The sequence below is a fragment of the Triturus cristatus genome, chromosome 4_1 (assembly GCF_964204655.1).
Source record: "Triturus cristatus chromosome 4_1, aTriCri1.1, whole genome shotgun sequence".
NCBI classification, from domain to species: domain Eukaryota; kingdom Metazoa; phylum Chordata; class Amphibia; order Caudata; family Salamandridae; genus Triturus; species Triturus cristatus.
The window spans coordinates 267,075,821-267,101,616 of NC_140585.1; the positions used below are offsets into that span (position 1 = coordinate 267,075,821).

Genomic DNA, 25,796 nt, shown 5'->3' on the forward strand with positions numbered 1-25,796 from the left:
GACACCCTCATGGGAACCAAGAATGTCCACACAGATGTCAGCACACACAGACCAAACTACGTAGCATCTCGACCACACACTGGTGGCAAAAATGGATGAGCATGAACCATGTATTTAAACTTTTGACACATGCGGCAAAGCACAAACATTACACCCTGCACAACATGACTGGGTCACTGCATGTTGAGTGTCTGACCAGACAATTATCACACACAGGTCAGACCTGGCAAGGAGACATAAGGTTTGGACATGTAGGCCCTGCCCGCACAAACCCCCCATACCTGAGACAATGTAATTGAGACAGATCAAGAAGTTACACCTCTTAATCTGCGTCTACAAAAATGTGCATCAAGAATTCCTAAATGTACTCCACATCACCTCGTGAGGCTGCCAACACATATTTGGGACAAACAACCATCAACAGATTGTTGTACATAGACACACAGGCACTGCCCAGTGTGAGGATGCACAAGCCAAATGGGGTCAGCCTGTACAATGGGCACATGTAGCACACTTTACATAAATACAAATGAGGGCAGGGAACAATGCCACAGAGGCCAACCTATGATGAACACACAGAGAATGGGCACAGAGTTGGATGACACACATGATTCCGAGGCAAGGGTGTCTTAGGGGACTGTCATGGACACACTGCTCCATGGTCCTGGAATGATCTGACTGTAACATGAGCAACCGTCCTGGCACTATGCATATCTCCCACTCATGCACATCATGTCTGAGGCCACAACATCGGTCATGCATGCTGCAAGTCTGTTAATTAGAAACCTCACACTCCTATGTTGAGACTCTGCATCAGTGCCAACAAATATGGACACCTAAATGACTGAACAGGACAGGGCACAGGCAAGGTACCAACACATGTCTCAGACCCCCCCCCCCCCATGATGCAGAAAGCAATGTGCACTTGGATTAACTGGCAGCCTAGATGACCATGTGCAATAGTGATTACACACAGACCAGGGGACACATGTCAAGGAGGGGAAGGGAGGAAGAACAGCACCGGTTGACTTGGGGGAACAGGATATGCACTGCACATATAAACCCTGGCAGTGTATCCAGGCGACTGAGCACTTCCAAAAGCTGGTGACACACAACAAACACACATGTACCTACCCCCTCCTTTCTGCTGTCCCTCCTGTAACCGCCTATCCATGTCAGGGAAGACCACCGCCAGGACACGCTTCATCTGGTGGGTCAGGCGTCGGCGCCCGCCGTGCTTGCGTGGAGGTGAGTCCTCCAGCTGGACCCAGGTGATCCTCCGGGTCCAGCACCGGATGTCCTGCCAGCGTTTCCTCACCTGGGCTAGGCGCCGACTGCGACCCTCCACTGATCTCACGGCCCTGACGGCCCGCTTCCAGATCTCCCCCTTCTGGTAGGCAGGTTCCTGTGAGGATGACAAAGTGAGGCAACATCACTACACCTGCTCCATGTCACAGAGACACACATTTGAACATCTTTGATATGTTGAACAGGGCATAGTATGCTGGCAACGAATAGCACCTTTGTCATAGGGACATTAGCCTCTGTGGAAGCCCCAATGCACTACATGGCATTGAAAGTACACAGGTAGCATGAGGGGTGCGACACACTCCATGATCATGGCACACACTGTGCATCACAAGCAACACCAGGCTGATGGACAGCACCTCAAGCAGTCACATGCCCCAGGCCACTGACACAACCTCAGCAGAGTACACAGACACACACAGGCACAGATCAATCACCTGCCATTGGCAACAGCGGATACAAACCTCACTCTGCACATGTGCCACTTGCCTGTGGGGTGTCACAGGTGTGGTGCTAGCTCAGCAAGTCAGACACACAGCACGGCTTACTTCTCACAGCAGATGGGTGGAGCTGTTGCCTCCTCCATGCAGCTGTGGTGCAACACTCCACATAGACACTCACCCACATGACAAGGAACTTTCACACACATCAATGTCCAGGGGGCATATACATCATTTGGACACTCTCACCACTCTCACCACAGCTCCACTCAACTCACACACATCTGTGGGTACAGTCACCTGTCACACCGGGGGGGGGCACTGAATCACCTCAGGACTATAGAACAAAAATGGCCCAAAGGATTGGCCAGGCTGAATGTGCCATGCACTATGCAGTGAATATCACAGTAAGCACAATGCAAGTGAGGAGTGCACACATGAACTACATCATGCTCTGCATGAGAGACATAAGCCATTCCCCCCCCCTAGGACCCACTCTAAACAACATTGCATGTCTGTCACACCTGGACAAAATGCCAGAAGTGACAGTCACAAAAAAGGTGCACAGTCAAAGCTAGTGGAGTCAGCACTCACCTGCTCCCCTGGTCTCCCATACAGGCTGGGGTACTGTGGGAGGATGACATCTAGCAATGCCTCATTCTCCTCTTGTGTGAAAGGCTGGGCCCTCTCCACAGACCTTGACATGGTGCCAGAGGAAGCACAGGCAGCAACAGTGGTGTCGACTGAAAGGTTGTGCAGGCAAGTGCCCTCTCATGGGTTCTGTCTGACTTATATCTGACTTGCTGGGCTGTTTCATTTACAGGAGTACAGAGTGATTGGTCAGACTCATTTGCATCCTACGTTTCCTCCAATCCCTTTAAACATACACTAGTGAGTGCCTTTGCATGGTTCAAAATTTGAGCATCATGTCAAGTCAACAACCACTTTGCAACATTGTATTTTGTTGCCAACTGACCTTTCCAGGCCACATGATGGAAAAATTTGAACTGGAAACTCGGTATCCATGACAACCAGCATGCATTTAGGCCCTAATACATGTCCCTCATGTGTCCCTATGTGATTTTTAAATGCACACACAGGTACGGTGCGTTTCACACGTACCCCTACGGCACCAGTTGCACAGTGCGTTTGACATGTACGTGTACGACCAGTGTGTACACGTACGTGTACTACGGTAGTACACGTACGTGTACGACCAGTGTCTATACGTACGTGTACTACGGTAGTACACGTACATGTACGACCTGTGTCTACACGTACATGTACGTCCTGTGTCTACACGTACGTGTACGACCAGTGTCTACACGTACGTGTACTATGGTAGTACACATACGTGTATGACCAGTGTCTACACGTACGTGTACGACCAGTGTGTACATGTATGTGTACTACGGTAGTACACGTATGTGTACCACCAGTGTCTACACGTACATGTACTGTGGTAGTACACATACGTGTACGACCAGTGTCTACACGTACGTGTACTACGGTTACTACAGTCGTATACGTACGTGTACGAGCAGTGTCTACACGTACGTGTACACACTGGTAGTACACGTACGTGTGTACGGTCTGTACACACACGCGTACTCCGACGGCAACACTAATATAGTGAATCGGACCGTACACACGCCCTCAGAGAGTGTGTACGGTGCGTTTCACAGCTTACACTGGTGATAGGAGGCGCACACAAAAGGAATGGAGGTGTCAGAGTCGCACAAGGCTGTACATCAAGTCATTGTCATTGCAGTCCTTCATGTGCAGGGCCTAGGTGTGTCAGGCAGTGATATGGCACATATCTCCTCATGTATTAGCACAATAGATGTGTGATGACTTGTGTATACATGTCATGTGTGATGGGGAACTATGTGGCACGCTTCCCCTTCATACTTTGCACATGTGTGCATGTAGTACAAACGTGTCAAGCACTGCATCACTGGTATGGCACAGTCACCAACACCCGCAACTGTCCCCTGATGCCAGGGACAGGGACACTAAGACCTGACATCTAACTACCAGCGTGCCCCAATGTGACTATGTCATGTATGTGTCATGTGTTCCCATGAGCTTGATGTTGGTGTTCCGTCAACTGCATCTGCTGTTGCTGCATCCAACATGTGTCTGTGTGTAGATGGGCATGGCACACATATACGCACACCATGCCACATGTGGATTCACACGTTATGTGTGTCTGGATGCTTCGAAGATGATTTTTTGACATGGGGACATATCTGCGTCGTAGCCATGTCTGTGTTTTCGTTTTTCACGTGTACCCCTTCATCGCAATGTGTGTGATCAGTAAATTTTCTATGACATGTGACCTGTGCGTCTAGCTTGCCGCCAGCTGTCTGTATGAGATGACATCCTTTAAATGCTGATATGTGGATGTATGTCACTCCTGTGATGTCACTGGCTGTTCACTTACACTGGCCCACAGCTAGTTTCAGTCATGTCATGTAGAACTTGACAATCAAAGGGTGTAGCTGGCTTTTCGTAGGAGTATCACCTGGCTGGCATACGTGTCCTGGATGTATTACACAGACCAGACTCTGTACTTAGCAGATGTGTAGTAGCAGTTGAGCATGTGCTCAGTTCATTGACATTGATGTTGTTATGTACTCACTCTTCGTTATTCCTTCCAATTTTCTGCAGGGCACCGCCTCTCCCCTGACCAATGCCAGACTTGGGTGCCATGAGGGAACGTCACTGCATAAGACGTTACCGATTCTCGCAACAGTTGATTGAGAACTTGACTGCAAAGCTGGGACCACACCTCCAACCGCGACACAGGTATCCCACTGCGCTGACCCCCAAGATGAAGGGGATGGCAGCCCTACATTTTTTTGCCACGGGTACGTTTCAATTCACCATAGCTGATGTTGGTGGCATGTCACAGACCATGTTCAGCCGTGTCCTGCATGATGTTTTAGAAGCCATGTTAGAGCACCTGGATGAATTCATCCATTTTCCGACTCGTGAGCAGTTGACAGGTGTCAAGGGTGAGTTCTATGCCCTGGGAGGGATGCCCCATGAAATTGGGTCCATTGATGGGACACATGTGGCTTTGGTACCACCACAGGCACAGGAGGTAGCCTATCGCAACCGTAAACATTATCACTCTATTAATGCCCTTGTGGTGTGTCTACCTAACATGCTGATTTCCCATGTCTGTGCCCGTTTTCCAGGGTCAGCACACGATGCCTACATCATGAGGCATAGCAGGGTGCCAGAAATGATGCTGCGGCTGCACAACGAACGAGCATGTCTTGTTGGTGGGTATACTCTGTTTGTCCTTTGTTTAGCGCTATCTTTGTATCTTACGGCATCTCCTGACCCACTTCTTTACATGATGTTTCCATGTAGGGGACTCTGGCTATCCCAACATGCCATGGCTGATGACGCCTCTCCGCAACCCCAGAACAGCTGCAGATCACCATTACAACAACGCACATGGGCAGACCAGGCGAGTGATTGAGAGGACGTTTGGCCTCCTGAAGAGCCGATTCCGGTGCCTTCATAAGACAGGCGGGTCCCTCCCATATGCACCGGTGAAGGGCTGTAAAATCTTCCTCGTGTGCTGCATGCTGCACAACATGGCAGTGGAGAAGGCTGTGCCACTCATCCTGGATCCGGATGAGCAGGACCATCCACCCGTGGAGGATGAAGGGCTTGGTCACGAGGCAAGTGAGGAGGAGGAGGAGGAGGGGGACATCCGCAGTCAGCTCATACGCAACTTCTTCTCATGATGGTGAGTCACTGGGTCTGAGTGTGCACCCTTGGAGCCTTGTGTGGCATGTGTTGCAATGTGTGTGTCCAGCTGACTGTATGCTAAGTGACTTAGAGGTGTGTTCTGATGTGTCACTCGAGTGATGATGTAAGTCCACACATTTATGCTGAGACACTAAATTTTGAAATAGCATGGTGACAACATTATTCATGTAGAGTAAATGACCATGCATGCGGATAACAATCTTTTCGCTGTCTCCTTGTGTGTCTGTCATCCCCAGGGTCTTGCGCATGTTTTCTGCTCGTGTCATCGTTGGCCTCCTGCTATTCCCCATGAGTATTGCAACGTGTGCTGAATCAGCGTTCCATGCACGGACATGTTGAAACTACATATTGGTTAAGGATTTCAGAAGAATTTTTGGGTGTGTTACGTGTTGGGAATGTGTGGGGACTGCTCCTGTGCATGTTGTGTTACCATGCATACATGTCGACTCACCATGGGGCACATGACATGTAGCATGACTCCCATGAATTGATGGTCACCCTTCGTGACAGTCATCTGTAATGGTTCGTGCGTTCTGAGGAAGGCATCAATGTGTGTGAAACTTTACTCAGACACATACAGGATGGTACGGGTGGACATAGTGTGGGACATCCCCATAGGAGGCTCAATGGGGAATTGCAGCCTCTCTGTGTGCAGCAGGCGGTGTTTGGCCCACCTCCTTCACTCGTGTGCCAGTTCTTTCGGATTTACAACATCTGTGTTGTGAAGGGGGTGTCCAGTGTAGGTCCCACATGTTCAGCCAAATGACCTGTGAGTCTGTTCATATTGATGCATTTCCCTTAGTGTGATCCTGAGTAATAAAGGTGTTCATCACACTCCAAGGTGCCTCATCTTTGTCAATACAGTTCTCTTGCCACTTTGCATGCGGCATCTCTGGCATAGATGTCAAAGATAGTGCATATGAGTCTATGTGTAGTTTTGCTACATGCATGCATTTGTTCATGGATTCGAATCTGCTTTGTGCATTAAGTCCAAGGTTGTGCATGTATTTGGGCATGTTGGTCCCCCCAAAGGGCCGTCAACACCTGCTGAGGGTGTGTATCCTGTGCGCAGCTCGGCCTTCAGTTTCCTGATCCTGTGTCAGTCATCTTTGGTGATTGTGCATCCATTGTCTCTGGGTGTGCCATGGGAAACCGGACACTCCTTCCTTTACATATGCCTGTTGCAGTTGTCCTTTCTGACATCCTTGTCTTTGTGTGCAACTTTTGGCATAGTTTCCAGGACATGCCACCTGCTGCTGCGGCCCCTGCAGCAAGGGCCCACGAATTTCCTGGATTCACCAACACACACGCCTCAAAGATGCTCCTCCCTTCCTCTCTTCACCCATTCATTTGTCTGTCATCAGCTTGTCCGTGCCACTGTTGCGGCCACGCGGTGCCAAAGGCAGGCCCGTCAGCGCATGCAATGTGCACATTGCACGACCCTCATGTCTTGCATGACCCACATTATACTACAGTCTGATGTTGCAGCCATCCTCCAAGCAATGTCCATCCAACAATCAACTGCCTGCTCTCATGCATACCCTAAGCGCACACATGACACATTTGCATGCTGAGTGTGCTACTCCAACTGCCTACACAGCGCTGCCCCGCCATCCAGGCCCTGTCACACCAACCAGGTCATGTCCCTACTACTCCCCACCGGCTCCGTACACCAGCAAGGCCATGGGAGTGGGACTCAAGCGTTCAGCATGTGGTATAGTGGCGTCATCTGGCACATGGCCTAGGGGTCATCTCTCAGCATGTCAATCTTCAATGTGTCCAGGACCCCCCTCTCCACCATCACATGCACACAGAACCTCATCATCACCACGCATGCCATTGACAGCCAGGTGCTCCTCACCCTCACCACAGACGCAGCCATTGCCAGTTCCAACATTCAAGGAGGCATGAGGTCCATTGATGAAAGGCTGAACATCAGCCACCTGAGGCTGGACTTGTACAGGACTGAGGTAATCATCTGAGGATTGTCCCCTCGCAGCTGGGTCACCTCCTTGTGTCCCACCCGCCAGGGCCCTGTACAAGCACCCAGTGGCCACGCACACAAGATGGTGTGCATCATGGATTTGACGCTCACATTTGCCATGCAAATCACCAGCATCTGTACCTCATGCTGCAACAGCCTCTACATGATCCACAGATAGATCCAGTCCAAGAAAGACAGACCATCCCCCAGGTCCACAACAACAGCCGTGTCAATGACTGCCCCACCCTCTACAGAGCAAGTACTTCCAAACTCCCGGGAAACTTGTCCACATCCAGGCTGCATGTGCACACCTCATCTTCAACATCCCGCGCCCCAGCCACATCACCGTCCACCAGAGATAGCTGCAATGGATCACTGTCTGCTGCAGGATGACCTTGAGACTCCTCACACACACTCAGGAGGCAGGCCACAACCCCAGAACCCAAACCAACCTTGCCCGTCTGTCATCCGAGACCCTGTTGTGCCAACTCCGTGCATCCAACCTTGCCCTGGCCACCATTCTTCACATCCACCGTACTCCAGCATGCAGGACATAGGGGCATATCAACAACAACCGGCGATAATTATCTCTAAGCGCACTTAGCGCTAGGATAATTATCGCCGACTAGCGTGAATTTTTATCGCTGAGATAGCGTGCTATTAGCAACGCTTATCTCAATAGCGATAAAAATCCTCACGCTAACATGAGATTATCGCTGAAAACCCAGCGATAATCTCACGTTACCTTGTTGATAGGGACAGGCAAACTTAGCCATGATATCCTCCTTCCATAGGATATCATGGCTAAGTCAGAAAAATACCAGACGTAAAAAAGCAGCATTTTTTTTTCTCTAACAGGGTTAGCGACATTCTTGATAATAGGAGAAATGTCGCTTAGCGACATTTCTCCTATTATTTTACTCTGGAACGCCCCCTTTGCATCTCATTAGAGATGCAAGGGGAAGCGTAGAGTAAAAGGGTGCTAACATGCAAATTTGCATGTTAGCACCCTGTTGTTGATAGGGCGCTAGTTTTATCTCTCCTTTTTTGGCTTTTAAAGCCAAAAAAGCAGAGATAAAGACCTTGTTGATATGCCCCCAAGTTCTTCCACCTGGCAAGACATGCCTGCTACTCACTCCCCGGAAACATCCACATGAGCCATGCCCTCTACGCCTTCATGATACTCTTCCCAATTGGTCTGTCCGCACAGTATTGCCAGCCCCCCCTCAGCAGCTTGAGGCCATCACGGGTGAGTATTGTGCTCCATGTCTGTATTGTATGATACATTGTGACCCATGTGTGTCCTGTACCAGACTCAGATTGCGGGGTATGGATGGCTGGAGTTAGTTCAACACTCAGGCATAGTTTGACATTTCCCCACACGTAGGTTGTGTACTCATACAAAATGAATGCAACATCAAATGGAAGAAATTAAGATTTATTCTCGGTGGGGGGCGTGTTTAGTGTGGACAAATAGGTGCTATACAGTGTGCATGGAATCCAAAGTTCACAGGGGGAGATGGGATCCTTGTCATTTGGAGTCATCAGAGTTTAGACCACAGTGTTGGTCATCATTGGTCAGACTGTGACCAGCAAGTCCATGTGGCAGAGAATGTCATTGGATGAGGTGCTGCTGTTGCGCCAGAGGGCCAGGTGCCAGGCCAGGTGACCTGGGAGATGTGGTTGGTCCGCTGCCTCTCACAGTCTTTTCCGTGGACAACCCACCTTCCTCGGGGGACCCTCAGATGCAGGCCTTGACGATGTTTGTGACACTCCGTCGGACGATTCCTCCTCCTCCTCCCTCCCTGTGGCTGGTGGTGGTCTTCGCCTGGGGGCACAGGGAGGGTTGGCCATGTTGTCGGCGATCCGACGGAGTGAACGGCTTATGTCCGTTTGCACCGCCAGGAGCTCAGCCAGTCTTGCCTCCATCCGTCCTTGGTGTTGTTGTTGACTGGCGTGTTGCTCGGCCTGCTGGTTCTTAATATCATTGAGGCTCGTCACTACTTGGCTGATGCCCCTGGTGTCACGCCGGTATGTGTCCAAGATGTGGCGTATGTGTGACATACCGGTTCCCTCAGCTGGCTGGTCAGGTTCGCGCCTCCGCCTGCCTCCACTCCCAACACCCCTGCCTACACGAGCCTGGCCTGCCGTTGTGGGCACATCGGGTCTACGGGACCCCTGAGGGATGGCATTTGCAGGGTTGTCTGCCTCCTCCTGGGTGCCCGGAGCACTTTGTCCCTCCAGGTCAGACTGGCTCAGTTGTGCTGTGCGGGCAGGGCTCCTGGGTGTCTCCTGGGATGTGGCAAGAGTGGGGGTGGTAGTTGGCACAGATGTACCTGACGCAGGTGCTGCAGGGGCTTGGGCACCAGAGGGTGCAGGTTGGTTGGGGTCATCCACAGAGTGCTGAGAGTCGTCGCTGCCGGTGGGATCATCTGCCTGCTGAGCCTGGGATTGTGATTCTTCCCCCCCAGTGTTGGGGGAGATCCATGACGTTGCCCTGTGTGTGAGAAAGAGACAATGTTAATGCTGTTTAATGCGACATCCATGTTTCATACATATTCTAGTTGGCACAGTTCCTCCAGGTAGTTGTATGTGCCTAGCATTCACATCAATGTTCACTTGTGGATGGGTATGTTGCAGGGGACTGTTTGAAATGTTCTCCAGGGTGTTTGACATGTCGAATTTGGGCTTGGATGCTTTTTTGCCTGTGTCTTGATCTTGTTGTGTCACATGTCCATTGTGAAAGTGGGTGACTCCATTGGCTGACCCGGGGGTGTGTGCTTGTGCAAGGGGTGAGTGAACATCCCTCAGCCCGACGCTGTTCAACATCCACATGGCCCCCCTCACACAAGTGGCCCGCCACCACAACCTCAAAAACATCTCCTACGCCGATGACACCCAGCTCATCCTCTCCCTCAGCAAGGACCCTCACACCGCAAAGCCAAGCATCCACGAGGGTGTGAGGGCCATCGCCGACTGGATGCGGAGCGGCTAGCTGAAACAGAACTCGGACAATACGGAGGTCCTCATCCTCGGACCCACACCCTCAGCCTGGGACGACTCCTGTTGGCCGATCACTATGGGGACATCACCAACACCCACCAAACACGCACGCAACCTAGGATTGATCCTCGCATCCTCCATCTCCATGTCCAAGCAGGTCAACGCCATCTCCTCCTCCTGCTATGACACCCTACGCACGCTTCGCCGGATCTACTGGTGGATCCCGACCTAAACAAGTGGAACAGTGACACAGGCCTTCGTCAGCAGCTGACTGGACTACGCCAATGCACTCTACGCAGGACTCCCATCCAAACACCAACGGCGGATACAACGCTTCGGAAACGCCTCCGCACAACTGATTGTCAACGCCCCCCGCCACAGCCACATCACCACCCTCCTGAGTGACCTGCAGTGGCTCCACATCGACAAGAGGATCACCTTTGAGCTCCTCACCCACCCACACAAGGCACTCCACACCGCCGGCCAAGCCTACCTGCACATCAGACTCAGCTTCTACGGCCCCACCCGCCAGCTCCGCTCCGGCAGCCTCGCACTCGCAGCTGTCCCCCGCATCCAACGTATGCCAGCCTGCAGCAAATCCTTCTCTTACCTCGCCGCCAAGACCTGGAAGACCCTCCCAACCCACCTACAACTGACCCAAGACCTACTTGCCTTCAGGAGACTCCTCTAGACCTGGCTCTTCGAGCAGTGGTGGAACCCCCCCCCTCAGCTCTTTGAGACCCTCACAGGTAAGTAGTGCGCCTTACAAGTACCCTGATCGATAGTTGATTTGATTGACGGTGCCTGCTGGTGGGTGTAGTGTGATTTGGCAGTGGGTCTCCCAGGTGATGTATCTGTCCCCCCATGGCGCATGCTGCCATGTCTGTGAGTGTGAGTTCCTGTCCTAGATATCTGAGCTTGTTGTGTTTGTGTTAGAGTTTGCAGTTGTCACAGGAGGGCCTTGTGCTGCCTACAGCAGGGCCAAGTTTCAGCTACCTCGTCAGTACTTTGGCAGTCCCTGTGCATTGCGCATGGTGCATGGGTATGTACCTGAGCCATATAGGCTGAGGGCAATGGTGTCTGTTTCTGAGTTGTACAATATGTATATGGATCCCCACCCTCCCAGCATCCCGGACATCCTGTCTTGGGTTTGTGGTTTGTGTAGGCTGGGACATGGCATGACCTTGCTTTGTGAATGGGGCATACTCATGTTAGTGGCATGAGCGTTGTTTTTGAGTGTGGTTGTGTCCGGTGAGGGCTTGGGGGTAGGTGAGTGCATTTGTTGTAGTTGGGGTGTGGATGGCATTCCCCCCATGTTACTTAAGTTGTTTGTGTACTCACCAGGCTCTCGAACTCCTTCGACTCCGTGTACTCACCCCGGCGGAAGCAGGGCCATCACCTTCTCCTCCCAGGGATGGTAATGTACCGGTCTGCGGGGCAGCCCGCCTCCTGTGATGTTACTCTGGGCATAGTCCTCGTTCATTTTGTGCTTGACTGCCCTCCGCAGATCGTACCACCTGGCTTGGCATTCATTCCTGGTCCTTCTGATGGGCGCAACAGCATTCACCCGATCGACGATCCTCTGCCACAGGCTAGTTTTTTGGGATATGCTGGTCTGTCTGACAAATGTTCCAAAGAGCTGTGGCTCGACTCTGATGACTTGGTTGACACGGATGTCCAGCTCCTCCCTTGTGAACTTTGGATTCTTGTCTGTGGGCATGGTGTGGGGGTGTGGGTGTGGATGGTTGTGGGTGTGTGTGTGAATGTGTAGGTGGGTGTGTATGTGTAGAGGGGGTATGTGTGAAGGAGGTTGTGTGAAGGTGTGTAAGTTAAGGTGTATGGGTGCAGTTGTTTGTGTGTGATGTATGTCAGCAGTGGGTCTGTTGCAAAGGCTCATGGTTTGTGAGTGTGGGACCTTTTTATTGGTCCATTAGTGGGTGTGGCTGGGTTTGAACTTTTGGTGGGTGTGTTATAAGAGGTGGTTGTGAGTTTGGGCCTCTGTTTGCCTGTTTGGATGTGCCAGGTCAGTCTTTTAGATGTTTTTTTGTCCTGTAGACGTGTTTTGTGGTGTTGTGCGAGTCGAATTGACCCTCCTTGTGCTGTTTTACAGTGTCCTGGTTCTGTACGAGTCGTTTTCTCGTATGCCAGGTGCGTCCATACGCTAAGTTGTTGTACAGTGATCACATATGCAATGGTGTTGTATGATTCGTACATACGCGATGCTGGGGTACGGTGTTGGGGTACGGTGCGTCCAAGTATGGGGCTGGGGTGGGGGGTACGGGGCGTACATACACAGGTGATGGGGTGGGGGTTAAAGCGCGTACATACGCGGGTGCTGCGGTATGGCGCTTACATACGCGGTGCTGGGGTGGGGGGTACGGCGTGTACATATGTGGGTGCTGGGGTACGGCGTGTACATACGCGGGTGCTGGGATGGGGGGTACGGCATGAACATGCGCGGGTGGTGGGCTGGGGGGTGCAGCGCGTACATACGCGGGTGCTGGGGTACGGCGCGTACATACGCGGGTGCTGGGGTGGGGGGTACAGCACGGACATGCGCGGGTGGGGGGGCCGTACAACTTGTACCCCGGGCCCAAGTGTACCCGGGGTAGGGGTCGTACAAAGTTCGCTCCATACGGGACGTTTTCCATACGCTTGTGTATTCGGGACGCCGGTATGGATCGGACTTGTGCTCTCGGACTTCAGTTTTACAACTCGTACATAAAAATGTCCGGGGACGTCTCGTAGACTTTTCCCGATACGATTCATATGTATTTTTACAGTACGAATCGTACTTTGCCATTTGTACGGGACTTGTACGACTCGTACGTAAAAAAATACGGATACGAGTCGTACGGTAATTTTTTTTGCCGGATCGGAATCGGCACCTATATAATCTAAATTAAATAAATAAAAAATAATCATTAATTTATTATAATTAAATTACTTCCCACCCTATTCCCCTATAAACCCACTACCCTCTACGTAACTAAAAAAAGCAAAATGAAATAAAAATAAAATTGATAACTACCAAATATGTAACACATATATTAAAAAACATAAATAATACTTACATTTAAAATATAAAATAAAATGCATAACACTAATTAATAAATCGATATTTTAAACAACTATATTTTCGCAAACAATATTAAAGACTTCTATACTTTTAAAAGTGATATTTCTTACCTTAAATTCGATATTCTTGACCAAGATAGTCTTGCTGTTGATATTTCTGAATCACAATATTTCCAACTCGATATTTGTGTAAGTCGACATTTCCAACTCGATATTCTGTCTCAACACCCCCACGGACCACTGCCTACTCTTAAAAAAATTAAATGAAATGTTGAATTTTTCTTTTTGAAACAAATCTCATTTTCCTTTAAGGCACACGGGCTGCATTTTTGTTTTTAAAGTTGCTTAATTTAAAACCAAACACAGGCATGCTCTTCTGCTCTCCCAAGCAGGACACCATCCCTGTGTTTTCACGATACCCAATGGGTTGCGAATTGCAACCTACCTCATGATATTGATGAGGTAGGCCAACAGCGACCCCATTAGGGATCACCATTTTTTAACTTCCTAATTGCATTTAGGAACTCGCAAAATGAAGCTGTCGTACACGTGGCCCCTGGTCACTCTATTTCTCTTTCTGTCTGTCTCTCTCTGTGCCTCTCTGTGCCCTTTTGTTCTATGCGCTCAGGTTCCTGCTCTGTTTTTACCCATTTTTTACCTCTATCTTCTGCTCTGGTGCCGATTCCGATCCGGGTCGGAAAGCACTCCGACCGAGCCGGATCCGGAGTGTTTTCCGACCGAGCCGGAGTCCTGCAGTCCAACTGAGCGAGTACGATGCGGCCGTATACTGCCGGACTCGGTTCGGTCGGCCTCCCATAGAAGTCAATGGGAGCCGGTCGTACGACGCATACATGGGTTCCCATTGACTGAATGGGTACATCTCGCACAAGGGCGCCCCTACAGTGGGTATGCGTCAGTGCCATCCACATCGCACATGCCTGTGTTGGGGGGACCCTTGGGTCTCCCCCTGTGTCCGAGTCGTAGGGCTGCGGGTGTCAGGGGGTCCGACGCGGACTCCCAAAAGCAACCACCCAGACGTTTGGCGAGCCGGACACTCCAGCTCGCACAGGCTGTCCGACACATGCATCGTACTGGCTCAGTCGTAAATCGCATCCATTGCACGCCATGGTTAGCTTACGACCGAGATGTACGGAGCGGTTCGGACCCGAAAACAACTCGGTCGGTGAATTTTACGTAGCTCGCATCGTACTTGCTCGCTCGTACAGCTGTACGATTCGATCGGAAAACACGCGTATGGCTCATAGATTTTCCGTCCGGATCGTGTTTGGTGCCCTTCCGACCCGGATAGGAATTGGCCCCTCTGTGTTACCATGTCTTATGCCGCTTCTTCTTCGTTTTCTGCTCTGTTTCACCCTTTTCTGTAACTCTTGCTCCTTTCTTTGTTCTGATGTGTGCCTCTTTTGCTCCATTTTCAGATCTGTTTTGGCCTTTTTTGTGCCTCCTTGCTTATCTTTGCTCTGATTTGTGCCTGTTTTGTTAAGTTTCAACCTTGCTTGTGCCTCTTCACTGCTCTGTTTTTATCACCTTGTTTGTGCCTCTGTGTTCTGATATTCTGCTTCTTTTATGCCTGTGACTCTGTACCTTTGTTTTCCTGCCTTTTTCCTGCCCCAGTGCTCCTTATCTTGTTCCTGCTCTCCCGCTTCTCGTGTGCCATGCCTCCTTCAGCACCCCAGTGATCCTCCCCTTTCCCAAGACCTACTTAACTCCAGCCGCAGTGCAGACCAATCATTAGGCAGATATATGGCCTAGCCCCCCTATGTCAGGTCCTCCGATCAGGTAAGGCCCTTTTGGACGTCTCTCTCTCTCTCCCTCTATGATCTTTTGTTCTGTGTGCTCCATTTTATGCTCTGTTGTTACCTGTTTTTTCTCCAATTTTGCTCCATGTTCTGCTCTGTTTAAACCTCTATTGCATGTTCTGTGCTCTATGCTCCACTCTTTGCTTTGAATTGTACCTCTTTTGCTACATTTGCAATTGTCCCACTTTTGTTTTGTGCCTCATTGAGACATTCTTTGCTCTAGTTTGTGCCTCTTTTGCTTCATTTCACCCTTTTGTTGCCACTTTTGTGCCTGGTTTTACTCTAGTTTTGGGCCTCTTTTCTGCTTTTTTTTACTCGTTTTGTGCCTTTTATGTGCTCTGTTTTTCTTATTTTTTCCTCTTTGTGCATCTTTGATCTGTTTTTGTGCCTCTTTTCCCAGTTGTGCCTATGACGCTGTGCCTTTGTTTTCCTATCCTTTCCTCCCCCAGGATCCCCTTACTTTGTTCCTGTCATGTGTTTCCTAAAAGGCCGATTGGTATTTTCCCTATGTTAGCCTAATTATGCACGTTGTAGGCCACATTACCAAACATTATGCTTGTTTTTGTTCCACATTGCATTTTCACACATAGTTAGCACACGTTTTTGTATTTTGTTATTTTCCTGGGATTTAGTCGGAACAACCTAGGCAATGCCAAACAACATTGCTCCTTGTTATTCTCTGTGATCAGACACTAGCACCGAGACATGATAAAGGAACAAAACTGCTGTTTTTGAACACACATATCTTGTCACATAACACGGGACTTGTGGTTCTAAATAACACACACACAGCTCCTGAGACGAGAGGACTGTGTCAGCTGAGATGTAGAGCAACTATCAATTTCTGCTAAATTATAGGGTCTGCCACTAAGCCAGAGATCTATAATCTATTAACACTTATATTCTGTAGTGAGGGTTGGTTTAGGCAAATCTGTCAGCTAATTTGACAGGGCTTTTTATTGCATATGGTATTTTAATCATGCTAATGACATTACTGACCTGCATTTGTTTTCTAGTTGTGGCATATTTATTGCATATTAGAGCACAATAGTTTAAATGAATATGTAAACCTCCTTCATGTCTCTTTTCTATTTATTGTGGGCAGGTATGAGTGGGAGAACGAAAGGGGGTGACCTGCTACCGCGATTCCTGAGAGGGTCAGGAGTGTTGTGTTCTGGGGTGTCAAATCACTTGTCTCGCTGGAAAGCTTAAGAGAGCAAGTGAGGCACTATAAGCTAGTTGGATTTAGGCCCATAGATACTGATGGGGTATGGAGACTCAGTCCCCACATGCTGATGTTCTATGGTCCCTATCATAGCTTTGTTCCTGAGCAGAATCCCTGTAACATTCCTGCTCTCAGACTTCCTATCTCCAGGCACCATCATCCCCTGCACTCCTTCCCCCTCCCAAGATCTTCTTATTGACAGTGCAAACATGCCAATGGTGTGCCAAAGAGTAGCCGATAGGCACCCGTCCATGCCTGGACAGTGCCCAGCTCCAGGAACCTTGGTCCAGATCCTGCCTTCTGTTACCCTGCTGTAACCATCCTCACTCTCAAACCTGGCCGCTGCTCACTGTGCTGTTGTCAAACCGCACCACACAACATGAAGCAAGCCTTCTCTTGTGCTTCTTGTAAGTTCTCTTACACTCTTCCACACAAGCTGCTCCACATTCCCTCCTACAAGACCCAACACTCCTCTCTCTCACATTCACACAGAACAACTACCACCCACACAGCTCTCAGTTCTCTTTTGCATGGTCCTCAACACCCGCTCAGTCAACAAACACGCCATGGAATTCTGCGACGTGCTACATGACCATGGTCCAGATTAGCCCTTTCTTACAGAAACATTGCTAAACCCAACATCGGCACAGCACATCACCACAACCATCCCCGCTGGCTACAAGATCTCCTGGTAGGACACTCAACCCAATCCCGAATGTAGAGTTGCCATCATATTGAACGACACTATCAGCTGCACCACCTTCACATATACACACACAAGCTACTTGGAACACTGATTGTTCAAAATACAAATTAGCCTGCACAGAACCTTCATAGATAAACCTCCAGGACCATGCACCAATTTCCCTAGCAACATCACAGATCTCATTGCAGCCCTCGTTATCAACTCCAACACCTTCATCCTCCCTGGAGACCTACATTTTTATCAGGAAGACCACACAGTTCGAACTCAATTGCCTTCCTAGTAAACCTCGGACCCTTCAGCCTCCCCTAGCATGTTAACGGACCTACCCACACCGCCGGACACCTCTTAGACCATATTTTCACATCCTGCAACAAGATCACAATTGACGTCATACTCACACATTTATGACCCTACACAACAAAGGCTCTGACTACCTTAAGAATGCAGCTCTTTCCACCAACCCCCCCAGACTTCTACCTGTGCTTTAGGAGTGTAGTAGCAGTGGGTTTCTTCTATCAACTGATTCCAGAATGGAATCTGTGCCATAATAAACATCTGAGTTTTGGGAATTGTAGTATGTTTTACAATGCAGTATATTTGCTGGATGAGTTATTATAAGTGTCTATGGTGGAAAGTATCTATGTCACATTTGAGCATTTCAGAATGTAAGTATGTAAGCAGGCACTCCATGTGCTGCTGTGCAGGGAAGCAGTCTTTGTTTCTTTAAAGGAATACATCCTTTCTTTAAGAAGAATCTAAGCGTTTCCAGACTCTTCCTTTCCTTGGTGGCATACAACTGCATCATTTTGTCAAGTCAGTTAGACTGTATGGTAATAACAGAGAATTTAATTTTACACTGTCGCAAAACATGTGTGAATCAGTGTTTATTTCTATTCTTGTTCTAAATAGCATGAGTTATTGGGCCACATTTAGATTCTCTGGCCAAGGCAGTGTGCAGGAGGGGTTGGCTTCTGAGGACTCTTGATCTCAGTACCTAGCTATAGCCTATGCCCTGCTCCCAATCCCTGCTGTTCAATGCGCAGCAGGGGTTGCCACCTGTGACAGGTTGAACGCCGTGCCTGGCCATAGGCCAGGCACTGCGGTAAATCCCCTCTGAGGAAGGTTGTGCACAGTACACGTTGGCGAACCATGGGGCTGTGGGCACCAGGCCCTGTACCAAACTGTTGCTGGATTAAAAAAATAAAAATTAACTGGAAAAAAAACCAAGATTAAAGTGAAGTTATAGTTAGCTTTGATTATAACACCTTACCATTTGTTTAAAAAGCCTTAGAAATTCAGTTAAAAACAGTTAAAGTACAGCTATCTTTACAAATTAAAACCAATCTGCTACCTATAGCACTCACAATACCCATGCAAACCATAACTCACAAATAAAATGCAAAGCTTAGGCCCTGACAATATGTATAGTAATAAGCAACAACACCTAAAAGTAGAACATAATAATATGCCATCACTCACTCACGCAGCTAAATATTATCACATGCATAGTAGTCTCCTTGATAGTGTTAAGGATACTTTTTATGTAATCTGTAATCTGTAAGATTATTTACAACTTTCGGTATTGCATTAGGGGTGAGATCATGAGCATTGCATATGGTGTATAAATTATGTTTTGCATGGCCTGGACTGCAGTTGAGTCTCTGGGTTGTCAGTGATGCAGAGGGATGGCACAAGGCTGTTGGATTCAAGCAGGATATCTGCTAAACAGTGAGTAAGAGGCTTGACACATCTTGGTTATTCTCAGTGCTGTACCTACCAGATATTAGCATCATAGATGCCTAGGACACTGTAGCACACCATGGCTATACCATGGGACGCGCAGAAGGCTTGTAGATTTTTTTGAGTCAGGTATGGGTGGCACTCCACCTGCAAAATCAAAGCAAATAGCATCAGTAAAAAAACAAATCAAAGAAAAAGAATATATAGAGGCCAATTCACAAATGCTGAACAAATAATTAATAAAATACGCTATGAGTAGTTAACATTTACACATGATAATCATGCCTACTTTCCTATAGGGTGGTATTGACAGACATAGGTAATTTACTATATCTTTTGTGTATACATCGCCTAAATCAACCATCTGTAGTGTTTGTAACTTTGTGGATTTATATTTTGTAACTCTTCTTTTCCTTTATCCTGTTGTTCTCCTTCACATATTCTGTAAAAACTGGACAGATGGTGCAGTTGCACACATTTTCTGCACGAGAAATCAGATGCTTAGATAATAGTGGAAAGTGTAATCCTACATGTTTGCATGTACCCGAAAGATTTGCAGCAATTTTCACAGTATTTTTCCTGACTAGATATTTTGAGAGCCCCTGTTAAGAACAAATATGAATATATTCGTTATTTTACAGCCAATTAAAGCCTTCATGGCACCAAACACGTTACCTATACCTTAAACATTCAGAAACAGGAATGCACAAAAAGAGCCGCAAGCTCAAACTGGCAGCAAGGAGAACTAAAATAGAGCTTGAACAAGCCTTTATTAAGCCATTTCTTTTTTTCATGTTGAATTTGGCTTTCATTTTATAGGTGGTGATACTATCACCGTGATACCTGTTGTAACTAGTCTGCTGACGCATTTATTCAACATCAGCGGTGAAGCTCCAGCGTATTGGCCAAATACAGAACTGTTTCCAAGTAATTGCTCAGCCCAGGTGAAACTGGTGTCCACTCGTATTCCCATATCGTTTTTAGAGTGAACTCTCTCAAACGCTTTACCATTGAATTTGAAGGTTGATTTTAGTTTTGACCTTGTCTTAAGTAACATAAACTTCAACTTTTTAGTATTTATGATTAATATTTTGTGTTTGTAAAACATCACAAAGCCATTTAGTAGGCAGAGCATTGTAATTTCTGTATGTTCCAGTATGACTGCGTCAACTGCAAATAGCAAAATTGGTATTTCATCTTCTCCCAGCTTTGGGACATCCAGGTTAAGGGCGGATAAAGCATTGCTCACGTCATTAAAAGAAAACGTTACATATGAGCGAGGACTCAGCCTTGTTTGACTCCAGTGTGTATTCTTACGTCCAGTGTGCATTCACCTTTGGGACCGTATTTTACCCTCGCTGTTTTATATTTGTGTAATTTGATCAAGATGCTAAGAAGTTTGTCGGGTAAGCCATTATCCTTGAGTAAGGTCCATAGAATTGATCTACCAACGTATTCAAAAGTTTTGTTTGGATCGATGTAGTAGTGTACATATTGTTTAGATATTTATATGGTTGCTATAGTACTGTTCCTTTAAGAGCAATGTACTAGTCAAGGTGTTGATTATTGAAGCAGCACCATAGTGATGGAATGCTCTGGTGGGGATTTGAGTCAGTTGCATCTGACTGTTTGTACCTGATGGATGGGATTTTATCTGCTTTGCATTAAACTCAACTTTATCCATTACACTCTGCTTTGGATATTTAATTTGGACTTCTTTACACTGGCGACGATCGTGGGATGTATTTTCACCTGAGCCTTCGTATTTTTTTATATTTTTCCATGTGTTTCTTTTTTCCTTCATGGCTTAACACAAGGATTTTAGAAGCCTGAAAGAAGTTCTCAACATCTGGTGCCGTTTGTGCTCTACGTTTTGGACTTTACATTTTGTAAGTGTTATTTTACTTGCTGTATGTTAAGCTTCGCCACATTTCTCGCCCTTTTAAATACAAATATCTCTAAACTATAAGAGGGCTGGGAGAAGTTCGATGTGGGCTTAATGTAATCCTGGAAACTTTGTTGGAAACACCTACAAGTGTGCACAAAGTAAGGATTATTCCGATTTATCTATCAAGGATTTATGATTAAAAAAAAAAAAACATCAGAGGTAAAACGCTGGTCCTGTGTGCAACTGTTAAAATGAGCGGAACACCCTGTTAATTGCTCACAATTTCGTCTACTTCTCTATCTTTATGGGATTACTTGCTGCCAAAAAGGAAAAAAAATGAGGCCTTTCACATTAAGCCGGCTGCGACCTTTCATCTCTCTGTCACGAGGTAATTTTGAAGAAATGACCTTTCTAACTTAGTGGCTCATGTCATACTCTTGCACGTCTGCCATTTCATTTTCCTTGTGATTTTTATTTTGTGTGGCGTCATCCCTGTGTTTAACATACTTTCAACTGGTGGAAAGCAATCTACATTATTTGCTGACTATCGTTGTGTTCGAGTGAAACCTCTGAGTTACTGTTTGACTATCCACGGCATTCCTGCGCTTCAGCCTTTTTTTAACTGCCATAAATAAACAAACAATTTTAAGAGATGCCGGCATTGTTCTAACTCACCGCGTCAGCATTCCAGCTCCCTGCATGATCTGAAGAATGTTTGCGAGGATTTGTTTTGCTTCGAAAACGAGCTTTGCGCTTTTGGCTCGCTGAGGCTCCGGTAGTCTGTGACGTCAACACGGTGTATGGAACGTATGAGCTGTCACTCTTCCCTGATTCCGCTCCTGTCACTTCACTGCCTGTTCGTGGATCTTTACTTCATCAACGTTTCGTTTTGAGAATATTTTTTGCACATTTAGAGGTACTGTGTTCCTGCATGTTTAAATCTTCAGAGCAACATCGCCATCTTCTGGATGCTTCACACAAATGCCATTATCTCCATAATGTGCAATACATATTAACCTTGTGTTTGATCGTGATCTCTATGGCAGAATAGACTTTCATCGTCTTATTTTTTTTTTCTCTTCAACCTTACAACGATTCATTTGTTTAGTGTTTTCACTTTATTTAGCCTTCCCATGCCGTTGCACTTATGAACAATGTTTGGGTGTGAGTAGAAACATATGTATGTATAACTTTTCTTTCTCCAGGTGCAGTTACTTTGTATAACATCATAAGTAGTTTGTGCAATATTGAAGACAGATAGGCATTAGTTTTGCTTTTTCTTTTATATATCAAACTTATATATTACTTATTGAATTGAAATGCAGAACGTTGCTACTCCACCCTTCTTCCTTTCCAATCCAGGTGATCCACCAATTAGGTGGCAAAAATGGAAAAAGGTATTCGAAAGATATGCCAAAGTGTGTGGAACTAACTTAAGCGCAGAAAGAAGAACTGCGTTACTTCTCCACTGCCTGGGCTCTGAAGGTCAGGAAGTTTTTGACCATTAGCCTGACGTAGATGATGCGAGTCTAAATGAATATGAAGTGTGTATACTAAAATTAGATCGCCACTACTTACCTAAGGTGAGCACTATTCTTGAGCGCTACCTATTTTGGAGACGCACTCAAAATGAAGGTGAATCTGTGGAAAATTATGTGACTGCTCTAAGGAAGCTAGGGTCATCTTGTAAATTTGGGGGTCTTTTAGAGGAAAGGATGAGAGATCAATTCATGTTAGGTTGTAATGTACAAAAGGTAAGGGATGACATATGGCAGAAAGATGATCCCACTCTTGAAGAAGTGTTGGTTATTGCTAAACAGATTGAACATTCTCTTAAGTTTGTGGAAGTAATAACTAAAAATGAGAATAGGAGTGAAAATGTTCAAGTGGTCAAAACACATACAAAGGAAAATAGCGAGAGCAAAGGTATAAATGATAAGAAACCCAAAACCTTCAGAGTGGAAAAGAAATCTGTTTTTACATCTAAGAACCAAGAATCAAGCTTCAAGTGTTATAGATGTGGGAGCCCTAGTCATTTAGCCAATGACAGGAAATGTCCCGCTCTTAAAGTGAAATGCAATAAGTGTAAGAAAATAGGGCATTATTCCACCTCTTGCAGATTGAAAAAATCTGGTTCCAAGGTAAATATGATTTGCAAGAATGGTGAAAGCGACACTGCGTCTGATTCTGAGGTAGATTGTGGACAGATTATCTCTCAGATATCCAATGATAAAAAGAAAGGGCCTATAGATGAGGTGATGGTGGAGCATTGCAAAACAAGTGTGCTTTTTGATTCTTGTGCGAAGATCACTATTGTCTCAAAAAAAATTCTATGAACAATGCTTATTGAGCAAGGTAAAACTTTTGAAGGCAGATATAAATCCTTTTTAGGTCTCGCCTTGGCAGTGCATGTGCTGCATGCACTGTCTCAGCGAGACCTAAAGTAATCTCTATGTTGGGGTAAACTTGATGTAATCTGTCTTTCCGCTTGCTATTGGGTTAGTTGTGGTTGTGTTGTTGTTATCTCCCTTTCTGTTGGCTGTTGGTCATTTGCTAACTTCCTTGTAGTCCCGATACAGCGGCGCCTAACTACAGTGTTAGTTTGCTCTGCTTGCACTTCTTTTAATTGAAGTGCAGTGTGCCATCTGTTTTTCAGCTGTAGCCTGGTAACTGAAGACTTTCGCTTTCGTGTATACTGGTTTAATTTGACCGTTTTACAGCCCTGCTTTGTTGAACTGTTTTGCTTGAAAAAGTCCTTCGAGATTAGGATTTTCTGTCACAGGCCAGTGCCCCGAGCTCTCAGTTATCTGACGCATCTGCTGTTCCTCTGGCTGCGCACAGAGCACGTCACAGCAAAGTCAACAGAAACAGAACGGTTTTTGCTCCTGTATGTATTTTGCACGCAGAATGGCTACAAAGACAACATGTGGCTGAAGTGAACAAACTCACCCCTGCTCTTGCCCAAACAAAGCTTCCGTACTACTCTGAGAGGAGAAGTAAACTACCAGGCCCATGGGACCGCCACGTGACACTAAAGAGAGACACTTGGTAGAACATGAAATTAATATTTTTATGAAACACAACTAACGCGCATTAACTGCTCTGTCTTATTGCAGAGACGAGACCGGCACCAAACTAATGACACCTTCAAGACGGCTGCTTCTAGAGATGTCAGCAGATTAGACAAACTGATGGGAACAATATTCCCTGATTATGCTCATTCTTGAATGTGGCTGGCGGATGGGTTCAAACGAGATCTGAAGGTTTGCGCACATCAGAGGAGCTGCAGCCGCAGAAAGAGCTGCACGTGGGCCCTGACAGGCAACTAATGTGTAATACATGTTTTAGTTGGTTGGATTAGACCTATTGCATTGCAAACGCTTGAGCACAGACTTTCAGTGAGTGCCTTTTTTACATTTGCTTTTGTCCGTGGCTGTTCAGCTTTAGCACCCGTCTGTACTGCTCCCATCCCCATCACTTCGTTATTGTTGTCTGAAAAGCAGAGCCACTGGATCCCAGCCGAGCCGAAATCCCAGTAGATCGTCGTACACCACGTTGAGGGAGTTGGAATTTCAAGTCCGTTTCATGTTAGTTTCCAGTTTGGTTCCAATTTAAGTTTTCAGTTTGGTATAACATTTTTGTCGTTCATAGTGCCACTTAAGAAGTGCTTCATTTTTTCATCTGCCGGACCGAACCTGTGAACTACAAGTAACTAAGCTACAAGTGAGCTAAGAGACCCATGCAGTGATCTGCATGGGTCTCTTAGCTCGTTAAATCACGTTAAAACTTCAGAGAACATTTACCAATCCTGGCTCAGGCGCTTTGGTGGCGGTGATGGGGCTATGAAATATTAATTTGGGTGATGTGAAGAGGCCACCTCTTTGGGTGTACAAAAAGAGGTCTGCGCATCATGTGTGCTTTGATATGTGGAGTGCAGAAATCATTCAATTAAGCATAATGCCCCAGAAAGTAAAAGCATTTTACGTGCTTCCACTCATCAAACTAAAAGCAAACAAGCATTTAAAATGCAATAGGTCTCGCTTTTACACGAGTTTAAGTTATTGGCATTGTAAATGACAATGCCTTTTATTTATGTTTTAACAACCAAAACATAAATAAAAGGCATTGTCATTTACAATGCCAATAGCTCAAACTTGCATAAATGCGAGACCTATTGCATTGCAAATGCTTGTTTAGGCTGTGATCATCGTTCGTTGACAGTCGGCCTTTTGTTTTTTCTGGCCTCCCACAGTTCTCGTCCTGAAGCCATAAAACCTCTTTCTTTGCTTGGTGTGTAGTAGAAAGCTCGAGACCCTCATAGTTTCTGCTTCTGGGTATTCTGAGCTCTCCTGGGTTTTTAATGCCTTGACCTTTGTGTCTTTAGGGGTTTAGGTCAGAGGGTAGATAGAAGCTGAGTGAAGGGTACAGTTTAGTGGAAAGGCACCGTGTTTAAAGTTTGCTTTTCGATGTATACTATATGGCCCTACTCCAGGCCTTTGTTAACCAATAAATATGTCACTGAACACTCTAGTGCCACTGGGTGATTTTTTATTTTTATTTTTTTTATTTTTTTTTTTTACAATTTATAAAGCGCGAACAAATGCCCGTAGACGTCTCGGCGCTAGCGACAGTGCGTGAAGTTCCCACAGAAGCTAAATCGGCAGCTGTTATTGACCAAACAGCCAGGTCTTTGTTTTTCTGCGAAATTGCATCAAGGACGAGCTTTCTCTGATGGCTACTGGCAGAGAATTCCACAGTCTAGGAGCAGCCACCAAGAAGCGCCTATCGCCCCAAGTGACTGTTTTGGTTCGCGGT

General features: G+C 46.9%; 1 protein-coding gene across 1 annotated transcript in view; it reads right to left on the bottom strand.

Moving 5' to 3' along the window:
- LOC146854242 (aldo-keto reductase family 1 member C3-like) overlaps positions 1–25,796 on the bottom strand; it is a 386,032-nt gene that overhangs the window by 132,571 nt on the left and 227,665 nt on the right. The window contains exon 6 of the mRNA XM_085652025.1: positions 19,131–19,240. Coding sequence (XP_085508151.1) covers positions 19,131–19,240 — 110 coding nt within the window. The remainder of the gene's footprint in view (positions 1–19,130; positions 19,241–25,796) is intronic.